General features: G+C 40.2%; 1 protein-coding gene across 6 annotated transcripts in view; it reads right to left on the bottom strand.

Moving 5' to 3' along the window:
* Sorcs1 (sortilin related VPS10 domain containing receptor 1) overlaps window positions 1-12,376 on the bottom strand; it is a 499,209-nt gene that overhangs the window by 104,484 nt on the left and 382,349 nt on the right. For all 6 annotated transcript variants that reach the window (XR_009057571.1, XM_057777825.1, XM_057777826.1 and 3 more), the window contains exons 8-9: window positions 10,394-10,483; window positions 4,261-4,440 (exon numbers count right to left, since the gene is read on the bottom strand). Coding sequence is in view for 5 of the 6 variants with exons in the window: in XM_057777825.1 (XP_057633808.1) it covers window positions 4,261-4,440; window positions 10,394-10,483 (270 nt within the window). In the remaining variant the exon portion in view is untranslated. The remainder of the gene's footprint in view (window positions 1-4,260; window positions 4,441-10,393; window positions 10,484-12,376) is intronic.

The following is a 12,376-nucleotide window of genomic DNA, read 5'->3' as shown; positions in this document are numbered from 1 at the left end:
GTATTCAGAGGCACATCAAGGAATGGCATTCTCCATCACCCCGGTGTGAGCAAACACACACTCCATGGGTCCTATCTCTGTCACGCCCACCTCATATGATGTTCATCTCTGCTACTTATTAATTCATTTATGGATTCTCTTGCTTCTCACTTATCTCTAAGCGCTCATCATTCATTGCAATTCTACGGGGAAATTCACGCTGGATGAATTTCATCTTCCTGCTAGCCAGAACAATCAGATTTAATGGAACATTTGTGCCAGGCCTTGTGTCTGCCAATATTCTTTCTATCTAGGTAATCAGCAGATATGCCACTGCTGTTCTGTTCACATCAATTTCAATTCAAGTTGCTCTGAACTGTCAAGCTAATAAAACAAAGACACTGCTCTCCCTGGCCCAGGATGCAGAACACCTTTACATAATGTAGTCACACCACTGCTCAAAGTGATGCTAATAAGAGCCAGCAGTTTCCCTGCATATAGTCAACAGCAAGAGACATGAAGGGCAAATGCAGGATTAACAAGGAATGCTTGTTGTGTCCTGCAGTCATGCTGCTGCTGCTTCCCCTCATCCCATACCTGATGCAGTGTTTGAATTCATGAAGCCATTTGTTAAAAAGAAATGGTTGCAAATGGTTCATTGCAAAGTCGTTCCTGCCCAGTTTATTCACCTGTTTCGCCATCAGAGGACCAATATTTAACATGGTCTTCATTTCCTACAGAAAATAAAACTAATCTAGAGAATCCATTTTTGAATTGAATTGGAAAGAACCTATTTGAATTGAAAGGGAAAGGGGTAGTCAGGAAGAAGAAAAGAAAACTAAAAGTGTGTTTTGTTTGCTTTTATTGTTCCAGAGATGTTTACTGATTTGTATAAATCAAAACATGACTAATATTAGCATCTTACTAAAATTTACTATTAACTTACTTATCTGGTCAAATATGGCTAAAAATATCCTGAGGGGACCACCTGGGGTGACTCTGCTGCCTTTCCTGGAGTACTGGGTATACATTCTTCAGGTTTTTGTTTGTTTGTTATGCATTTTTATCTACTCTTTTCTTCCTTTCATCTTTTAAATTTTTAAATTAATTTACATATTTCACATCCCAGTCTATTTCCCTCCCCCTTTCCTCTCAGTCTCTTCCCGCCCACCCTTTCTATTCCCATCCCCACAATTCATTCCCCCTCAATTTCTGTTTAGGAAAGGGCAGGTCTCTCATGAGTACCAACAAAACATGCATATCGAGTTGCAGTAAGACTAAGCACCTCCCCATGTATTAAGCCTGGGCTGTGAGGCAAAGGATGGAACTAGGCTCAAGAAACTGAACTGGATCATTAAGCTGGCATAGCCACTGTGACTTTACATGGGCAATACCCTCACAGATGTGTGGCTGTCTCAAGACAAGGGAATGCCAGGCATTTCAACAAAACAAAGTTCAAGTTTAAATGTTCATAGGAAATTTCCAAAGGAGAAAAGGAGAGTTGAAATTTCTACTTCTTGGCAAGACAAGTACCCACCCAGTGTTAAGAATGTCAGATTTCATTGCTCATTGCAATATGGAAAGAAGCAGAAATCCTCACTGGTGGGATGTGCTGGACATTAAAAATGTGGGTATGTTTTAAGGCATTCAGAATAGAATGCTAAGTGGTGTCTAGGCACACTGCAAGTTTGCACTAACAATTCTACATTTTGTTAAAACACTGTATTTCAGGCAGGAGAATAGTAGTTAACAAGGATTAATTGACTTCATCCTCAGAGCAGTCTATTGGATAGTATGTTTATCTCTATATTCTCAACAAGGCAAGTGTGGCTCAGAAGGCATGCACTTGTCTTGAGCAGACATTTCAACAGGAAGAGCATTACAACTAGAACGCAAACTCAGTCAGCCTGAACTTTAAAAATGTCATAATATAAGTCAAACTTTATCTAGAGCATTCTTGACACTAAATCTTTAAACTATGTAAATGTTTTCTAGAATAAATATTCAATTGGAGCCTGAGAGATGAGACACTATATCTAGCTGAAACGTGGGATGAAAAGTGGGATAAAAGCTTATACAAAGATGAAAAGATCTGCAGTATATTTTCTTAAGTATATATACACTAAGTATATCATATACTAGTCTGTCAAATTCTGAATTTAGCGTGCACTTCATCTTATTTTTTATTTTGCGGGACATTTCAGTCTATGAGCCTGGTTTTATGCATACAAAAGAGGCTGAGCTACTATGGAAAGGTTGCTTTACACCTCTAAAAATAGAGGAAATAGAACACATTAAAGGGATGTACATTTGGGCTTGAGTTTCTTAAGTGAAGTTGGTTTCTTTCTCTGGACATAACACAGATGCTTTTTGTGAATCCCTGATCTTAACAAAATGACAGTGCCTTTACGGCTGCATGGGTTTGACACCATTTCTGACTTTTTTTCCAGATAGAGTATAGACTTGTTACTATATTTCTCTGTTGACTGAGGTTTTTGTCCTGCCAGGTCCCACAGCCATTTAGACCCAAATAAACACACAGAGATTTATATTGATCATAAACTGGTTGGCCAATTAGCTCAGACTTCTTATTAACTCTTATAACTTATATTAGCCTACAATACTTGTCTGTGTTAGCCACATGGCTTGGTACCTTTTTCAGCAAGGCAGTTACATCTTGCTTTCTCTATGTCTGAATGACAACTGTAGACTGACTCTTTCTCTTCCCAGAATTCTCCTGTTCTCATTCTCTTCTCATTGCCCTGCCTATACTTCCTGCCTGGCTACTGGCCAATCAGCATTTTATTAAACAAGTACAAGAAACAAATCTTTACAGGGTAAAACCATTGTCCCACAGCACTTTTCTAACCCTGAATATGTTATTAAATAACCCCTTCTAACTCATTCAGAAACCATCATCATACATCCACACTGACCAAAAGATGCAATTCATCACCAAAGAGTAGCCTGTTTTATATCCATTGTGCCTTTAAAGACAATTCATCCCAGAAGAAGACTAACTCCCCTTATTGCTCCCACATCCATCAGTTTCTAGGAGCTCTTCCACAAGGGCTGGGACTTCCCATTCTAAGATTTTCTCTGACTTGATACTGGGCAGATCTTATGCATGCAGTCAACAACCACTAAGTTTCTGTGTACACCTGTTCTATCATGTCCAGAAAATACTGCCTGTAATCATCCACTGCATCTAGAATTTATAATCTTCCTCCACCCTCTTCAGTGATGGTCCCTGGGCCTTAGGAGGAAGAGGTAAGAAAACATTAATTCTGTTTTCTAAAGAAATGGAATGATGTACCACATTCTATTTAAAAAAATACTAAGTATATAACTGACCCATTCTGTTTCTATCAGAGTATAAATCTTCATAACCACAGTAATACCATTGCAGTTCATAACAAGGATAATGAAACCTTTGGTACTTTTTTTCATTATAACTGATTGATACAACTTAGATGGTTTTACTTTGAATATTGGTTATTAAAAAACCAAAGAGCCACTATTTCCCAAGGGAGGTTGGATAATCTCTGGCTTATTGACCTTTTCTGCTAATTTAATTTTCCAGGTTTATTTTGGTTAAAAAAAAATAATCTTATGAATATTATCTCATGCATTGGCCATTGAGAGGTGGGTCACTAGCCAGCCAAGGTTATCAAGGTGGGAAATTCTTCAAGGCCAACAGGATGCATTCTCATAGCATACAAAGATGCACCATGCAAGTCACTTCAAAGGCAGGCAAGAGTGCTGCCCACTCATTCACTACACAAAACCCTGACAGCCATTCAAATCTATTTTGAAATATTATATCTTATATCAAATATCATATTATTATGTAGATCAATCATATGCAAGCCTTTAATTGTGTGGTTTCTTTCTTTTTTTTTTTTTTTCGAGACAGGGTTTCTCTGTGGTTTTGGAGCCTGTCCTGGAACTAGCTCTTGTACACCAGGCTGGTCTCGAATCTCCCAAGTGCTGGGATTAAAGGCGTGCACCACCACCGCCCGGCAATTGTGTGGTTTCTATCCCCAGACAATTTCTAATTTTTCTGGAGCTGTTCTTACCTAGTAGGATCAATTTAAAAAAAAAAACTCTTAAAAAATTGTATGGGTTGCAAGTTAAACAAGAACTTCCTGCAAGTCTTCCCTTGTCTCAGGTGGAGTGATACTGTTCAAGGGTCAGCATTAGCATGATCAGGTGACCCATATTTCATCAGTTTGTCTGGGTGCTGCTGTCCTCCAGAACCACATATGCTTGGTGACATACCTCATAGAGGTCTATCATGACATTGCCTTCAGGTCCTCTGCTACTCTGGACATTCTCCAAGGCCAGGGTAAAGTATACACCACGGGTGTCCGAGATGTAGAGGTTGTACGTGTCATTCTGGTTCCATTCTTGGACAGCTGCAAACACTTGGTTCTCATCTGTGCTGATGACATGCATGTCCTGAAGAAAAACACAAGGAAGTGAAGCAGGAAGGATTTTATACACTAACCTCGCACACATTCAAAGAGTGGGGATGATCAAGAGCTTTGATGGGCCGGGGGGTGGTGGCGCACGCCTTTAATCCCAGCACTTGGGAGGCAGAGGCAGGTGAATCTCTGTGAGTTCGAGACCAGCCTGGTCTACAAGAGCTAGTTCCAGGACAGGCTCCAAAGCCACAGAGAAACCCTGTCTCGAAAAACCAAAAAAAAAAAAAAAAAAAAAAAAGAGCTTTGATGGGAAGCAGAGGGAGAGATAGCAAAAGCTGCCTTTCACATATATGAATATGAGTTAAACCAGGCAGTGATGGTACACACCTTTAATCCCAGGACACAGGAGGCAGAGGCAGACGGATCTCTGTAAGTTCGAAGACAGCCTGGTCCACAGAGAGAATTCCAGGACAGTCTCCAAAGCTACACAGAGATACCCTGTCTCAAATGCCCCCACCCCTGAAAAAAAAGAGTTAAATAGTAATTGAGCATTTTCTCTGTCACTTTGGGGTGAAGCAATGAACCATGACACAATAAGACAGAAGGAGGTATAGAAGTCTTATTGCAATTTAATTGCCTTGTTACATAATTTGAAGTCAGTGTTCTTAAATATGCATGAATTTGGAGAGCCAGTCATTTTTATGTATTTGTCAAGTTTGCGTCCTACTAACTCAGAAGTCATACACAAGGCAAACATAAGGACAATCTGCAGTGGCCAGAAGAAGCCAGACAAGCCCTGGATTCCGCTGTAGTCTGTAGACTGGCGGCAAACTCATTAGACACACAGAACCTCAGACCCTACCCACTGAATTACAATGTGTTTTTAATGAGGTCCCTCCATGAATAATATGCACATTCAAGTTTGACAAGCACTACCAAAGGTTCGGCAACACCCTGAAATTCCCTGGGCGAAAAACGTCCACCAGAAAAATCCCAAAGCATTAATGTCTGTATTAGCAATTAGTTTAAGAACTCAGCTATTAATCTAATGTTTTCCTCTGCCATGTTCTCTAAGAAAACCGCAAGAGATGAAGGAGTTATCATAAAGGATGGTGCTCCCAGACCCCAAGACAGAGTAGTTAAGTGAACAGAACATGAAGGCCTCATCTGCCATCCTCTGGCAAGAATTCCAAATCCTTCATTCCCCACACAGGACTCTAGCCACTGTCTAACACTATTTGAAACTGGCTGTCTCCAGTCAAGGCTTACTGTTTCCTTAAGGGAAGCCTGCTGCTGTGCTTTGAGCTGATTTTTAATCCTGTGGCCTAAAAAGTCTACACAGAATAAATTCCAAAGAACTCAGAGTAAAGCAGTTAAAATATAAAAAGGCCAAAAATAAACAGAGGTACCCAAAAATATACAGCAAAAGAAAAATATAGAAATGACCTTGGATTTTGTAAAACTCAAATCTTCATAAATGAACCATGCTGTGTGTACGCTTGAAAAACTTTACATCTGATGATCTTCCCAGAAACCATCCTGACCCAAACTGTTCAGTGTGCCTTGAGTCCTCCTTCTAACCTCGAGTTCTCATAATGTGAGTTCTGTCTCGGCTTGGGACACAGTCACCTGGGTGGAACTTCATGCTCAGATGTTCTATCTGTGAGCACAAGATAATAACATGTCCTTCACAGGACAGTGAAGATAAAATCAGCAAGTCTCAAATACCATAACAATATTCACCACTTAGGGCAGTCAGTGTTTCATTTAAGGGAGTCTGTCTATCCCTTTTGTTGATTACAAAAGATCAACTTGGCTTCTCTGCCTTTGAAATATTTCAATATTCACTCAGTGTTATACTCAAGAAAGGGTTCATCCAAATGTTTTCTGTCTGACGGAAGAATTAGCTACAGAAATTATCCTTAATAAGTTCACTAGTTCATTCTAGTGGACAAACCTTCTATGGTTCATAATTCATAATAGGATAGAAGCCAAAACCTTTAAAATAGCTGAACAACTCCTTCCTGTTTATGTGTCCTTCCCTCAAGTATGTTATAATCCTGGATTTCTGTTAAATTGTTTCAAATGAGAGCTGCGCCTAGCACAGCCAGTTCCCACCCATGGGTTTCTGTGGGAGTTTCTGCAGCAGTGAGCTTTTGATGGACGCACACCACAGACTTGAGAACATAATCCTGGGAAACGGCTGTCATACTTCTACGGCACTGTACTTCGTAATCCACTGTGGAGATTCGGTTCTTGTAGATACGTGCTAACATTAATCATCAGCTTGACAAGAATTACCTTAGAGATAAGACTCTGGGAATACAACAATTCTCTAGACTGGGTTAACTGACTTGAGAAGACCCACTCCGAAAGGGAACAGCACAACGGGCTCTGTCCTAGACTGAATGAACATGGGAAAGGTGGCTGAACACAGACATTCATCTCTCTCTGCTTCCTTAAAGCAGATGCAACATGGCCAGCAGCCTCAAGCCTCTACTGCAAGTATCCAACCCTGAGCACCTTGAACTGTGAACCATGTTAAGCCCTTTTTCCCTTAAGTTGCTTTTGCCAGGGCATTTTACCACAGCAACAGGACAAATAACTAACACAATATTGAAAATACACCTCTTTTACACAGCTTTAACAGGGTCGCTTAGAGAACTTGTCATACAATGTTAACTGGGAAAAATGACCATGTCTGAAGGTTGCAAACCAACCTCTCTTTATCTTTATGTAATTTTACTAAGTAGACTTTACACGATGATGCTGGTCATAAATGTTTAATACATTTCGAATTTAATTCACCTTTCCCCAACACCTTATGAAGAAAATGTGTTCTTACTGCTGCATTGATTCCCTTGATTCTGAATCAGTCCAGACTCTTATTTGGAATTCTACTGGAATACCTTGCAAAGTCTGTTCTATAGGTTACTAGCATTACTGGGTTTTAGTGGATTTTTCAATGGAGGTAGAAGCTCCTTTGAAACTTTTTGTATGTACTAGTGGTGGTGGTTTACTCATTCGGGTTTTTGTGTGTGCTTGCTTATAAAATAGAATCATGCTATATAGTGAGCTCTATCACCAAGTTAGCCTTGAAATCACTAAATCATCTCAGCTCAACCTGTTTTTCTTTTCAAAACCTATTTTTATTGTATTTAAGCATATGGATGTCTCCATCTTTATGAGTATATGACACACACACACACGCGCACACGCACATGTGAGTAGCCTTGGAGGCCAGAAGAGGGTATCAGATACCCTGGAGCTGGGGCTAGAGATACCTGATACAGGTGCTAGAAACCCAACTCAGGTCCTCTGAAAGAGCAGCACAAACCCTTAACTACTGAGTCATTTCTCCAGTCCCTGGACTCAAACTACTAATAATCGTGCCTTTACCTCCCAGAGGCTGGGGTAATTATGGTTTATTCCACTATGCATGGTGGTAAACTATTGAATTAATGCTGAACTAAAGGGTTTTGCTGCTCATAGGATGTTCATGAACCATAGCAATATTAGTAACCTCCTCTCAGTCTCAAAGAAAATCACACAGATTGAAGTTTACTTTCTTTTTAAATTTATTTGACTACAGAACCAAATTTTTCCAATATATCACCAGGGACATTTTATTCTGAGTGACAAACTGAGGAAAATATTGTTTTGATTCTAAGCTCTTTATTTTTTAAAAAATGAATAAAAGAAAAAGTAATAAATCCCAGATAGCTAAGGTTTCTAAGCAAGTTAGTGACAGATCCACGTCTGAAGTTAGGTCTCCTGTTGCAAATTGAGCATCCTTTGTACCCTGTGCATGTTGGTACCCATCTATCTTCCACTATGGAGACAACTAGATCCATACTAATAATAATATTACCTTGCTTTTATAGAGTATCTGTCCTCTAAAACCCTGGAGGTGCTTCGTATGTATTGCCTCATCTATCTCGCTGGAGCTGCTGAGAAGAGGCTGCGAGTCAGTCAGGGGAAGCAAGAACTGTCACTGTGTCACTCTGGCTCACAGGCCATATCCTCTGGCCTGCCATGGCAACGTTTAGCTGTCACTCTTTGATGGTTTCCCTTCACTTATTACTAATTGTTTAAACACAGCCCAAGGCAACGTTTTGTTCTGTCAACATCTGATACGACGGCAGTAGGTGTGATGAAAGACATTTGAGCAGGAGAGAGCGGATGAGTCTCCATTTCTTCCATCAGCGTGAAGCTTTGTTCGCTTGCAGATGCAGCCCTGATTCTGACAGAAGGCCATGGAAGGCAGCACCTTGGAGGCAGAACACTCCACCCATGCTGGAGCTTCTCTTTGAAGCTCTAACGGGATTCTAATGAAGTTTCTCTTTTGATTTAAATTATAAACACCCACCTGGACCAAATAACCCTTTTATTTGTGACACTTGCTTCCATTTTCGTAGTAACAAGCCAAATTAATGGCTTCATCCTACCCTGAGAACTCATATGAAGCTAAGTCATGGAACATGATCATCTGGGTGGCAGGGGACGGGGTGGTACAGATGGTCAATTCAGCTCCAAAGGCAGTGGGGAATGCTGCCTTCTAGATTGTCTAAAGGCCACAGGGGACAGCTGCCAACAATGATCTCTGCAAGGACTATGGACAAGCAATGTAAAACACCTGTCCAGCAGTCCATCCACAGAAGCTGTTGAGTTTAACCTACCATTTCTAGGGCACCTACACCAGTGTGGCTTTTCCCCTCCTTCATGTTTTTTGAAAGCACAACAATTTGGTGGGGTGGGGAGCATGCTAAGCTTTGACAAAGGGAGTTATTAGTTTACCTACCAGGAAAGAAATTTTTAGAAATCACTAGATGGATGACAGAAAATTTGGGCTCCAACCTTGTCTGTGTGGCAGATAGAATTTGGTTTTTGCTGAAGTTATTCTAAGAATATGCTGACCCAAGAAAGAACGTGTGAGGAATGAGTGAAATGAAATATGCAGTCCCCTGATTTAGGCTCCATTCCGTATGCCTCTTGACTCAGGGCACCTCACTGATGTGAGTATAAATCTTGTTCTTAAATGTACAAATCTTTCAACTTTTCTTCAAATTTTGGAGAATGAATCACAAGTCACTTCAGTACTCAGCCAAGGGAGGGGTACTCCTTCCTCCCCCCACCCCGAATTGCTGTCTGTTGTGGGATCCTTACTAGGAGACTCTCATAGACAATTTTAACAATTCTCAGCCTTCCTCTCGCATTTTAATTTTGCTTAAAGACGAGACTCAGCTCAAAATAAATTTCATTATATTCTGTGTTCAACTTAAATTATTCAGAGTTGAGTTATAATTCTGTTTAGATCAATGTAATAACTTCCTCCCCCATACATACATCTCATTTTCTGTAAAAGTCAGCCACAACAGGCTAAACTTTGGTCACTTCAAATACAATACAGAAACCTTGAGATTGCAAATAGGTATTTTTAAGAAGCCACATCACCTGTTTTCCACTAGGTGGCGCTCCATATTAACACAGTTTTTCAGAGTTTGTGGAAAGAGCCTGAGGATGCCAGGGATGAGGGTCGAGATCTCACTTTTATTTTCTACTGTTTCTGAAAGGCTCACTAGAGAAGTCAGGGGACTCAGCTGTTCCTAGGTCTCTGAAGATAACCCACTTCTCAACACCCACTGAGAACAACTAATGTTCTATAGCATAAAGTTAATGGTTTTTTTTTTTTTCCTGTTTTGATTTAAAAACAGTGCTTGGGAATGTTTAATATTGAAAGACAAAAATGAGGATATTATTTACGTACCCAGGCACTTCTATAGCAAGAATTCCAAAGAAAGAAAAATCAGAGGGAAAAAGAACAGGAGAAGGACCCATAGAGAAAGGGAGACAGAAATACCTAGATGCAGAAGTAGGCCTGAATGAGCAAGGAACTCGTTACTGGAGGCTGGCGGTGACCTTGAAAATATGGTTGAGGGAGACCGTAGCTGAGAGGAAAGCAACGAAAACCACAACCCAGCATGTACCTTAGGCAAAGCGTACTTCGGGAGCTTCATTTGTGCAAACGGGCTTCTTCGGTAGGACACGTAGTAATGTGGTCTTCCTCCAGATGTCAGCTGGATCACAGAAACAAGGTGTTAAGAGGAGCTATGGGAGACATTTGGGGTCACAGAAGACCTGCGGCTTGAGTGGAGCAGGCAGCTGCCACACAGCACCAACAGTGCCTGCCAAGGACGCTACCCACTGTTGGTATTCACAGAAAGCAACTTACTCACTGTATAGGGGTGCCCAAAAGCCCAACAACAACCATTTAATAGATGAAAATGTAATCTGCAAATATGCGCTGTGGGTCTGGAGAGATGACTCAATGGTTAAGAACACTTGTTGTTCTGCCAGAGGACTGGGTTTTGATTCCCAGCACCTACAGTGCAGCTCCCAACCATCTGTAACTCCAATTCCAAGGGTTCTGACTTTCTCTCCTGAGTTCAGCCAGGCATGTGGTACACAGACATGAAAAAGCACGAAAGGAAAAACACTGACACAGAAAAATAAATTATATATATATGTGTGTGTGTGTGTGCGCGCACGCGCGTAGGTTATATATTATATGTACATATAAATTATGAGTGTATATATTTGCATATGCATGTTTCTATATATGCTAGATGAATAGCATATATTTATATACACTATATCTATATAGTGTATATATACAATTTATATAGTATAAATTATATACACTAGATACATAATTTAGTGACTCTAAAGTCAAGAAAGTGTATTAGCTCTGTTCTTTCCAATGCTAGACGCCTCAGGAGATATTAGCTTACTGTGCTTCAGGGGTCTGGCTTTTCAGCCTCAAGTCCCTGCCATTCAAGTAGTCACAATGGGACAGAAGGAAGTAGCTCAGATTCAGCAGTGGAGAGAAGCCTTCTCATCTCCACAGAGTTCCTATTGACAGCATCACACCGATTTCTTAGTGTGTGTTCAAGCATGTTAGCAGAACGTCACTTCAGGCTTGGGTTCCAAATTAATTCTTGGTCTCTATCTTTTAGAAACTGGCACTGTTTTGTCCAAAGCAGATCAATGGATCCTGCAGGGCTTGCAGGACAAAAGGAAAAGGTGTGGTTTCCATCCAGACTTGAGCACTACTCTGGGCAGAGTAGAAGGCACCTCTGACAATGTGCCAACCGTGACCTATGTAAATACCTGCAGTTTGAATGTCACTGGAGTTTGCATGCTTAAAATGTCAACAAAGCTTGGGGTAAATGATAATCAGACACAGGGGAGTGACTGGAAAGAGACATTCTTCAGCACTATGAGTGGAAATGATGGGTTAGATGAGGCCGCTAATATAATTCTAAATATAGATTCTGAGATTGATTTATATGCCTGATATGTGGATTATAAATTGTTGCCAGGAACTAGAGAAATACTCCTGACAGCATTAGTGTTGGAGCAATGAATGAGACAGGACTAACACATGCAACCATTGGAATGTCACTTGAAGCTATCCCAGAAGGAAAAGGAACTCGTGAAACATTTCAAAATTACATAGGCTGATGCTGGGAAGTCTTCTTTTAATGAACAAAATTAGATACCATAATTCATTTTTCAAATAAACTCATGCCTAGAATGTATCTTAACTGTAGCATGTGTATATACCCATATTATATAAATATATTTATAGTAATATTTAATGTATTCACTTAATTAGCTATAAATGTATATATTTATACACTTATTTTGCCATTATACCTTTTCCATTCTTACCCTGGAAAGTAATAACATGATTTTTAGACGAATTGACTAAACAAGACCAAAACAATCCTTAAGAGTTAAATGAAACAGCACACGGTTATTGTGGTCTCCTGTCACTACTCATGAAATCTCACTTCTCAAATAGTTTTTCATTCCGTTAGGAGAAGGAAATTAGCCATTCCATGTTTCCCTGGGAACCACAGTGCTTCCTGACCATACCAGTGGATTATCCTTGTTGGCCTCTTGCC

This window comes from Chionomys nivalis, chromosome 8 (genome assembly GCF_950005125.1).
Source record: "Chionomys nivalis chromosome 8, mChiNiv1.1, whole genome shotgun sequence".
NCBI lineage: Eukaryota > Metazoa > Chordata > Mammalia > Rodentia > Cricetidae > Chionomys > Chionomys nivalis.
The sequence above is the reverse complement of the archived record's forward strand: the minus strand, read 5'-3'. Positions and strand labels throughout refer to the sequence as shown.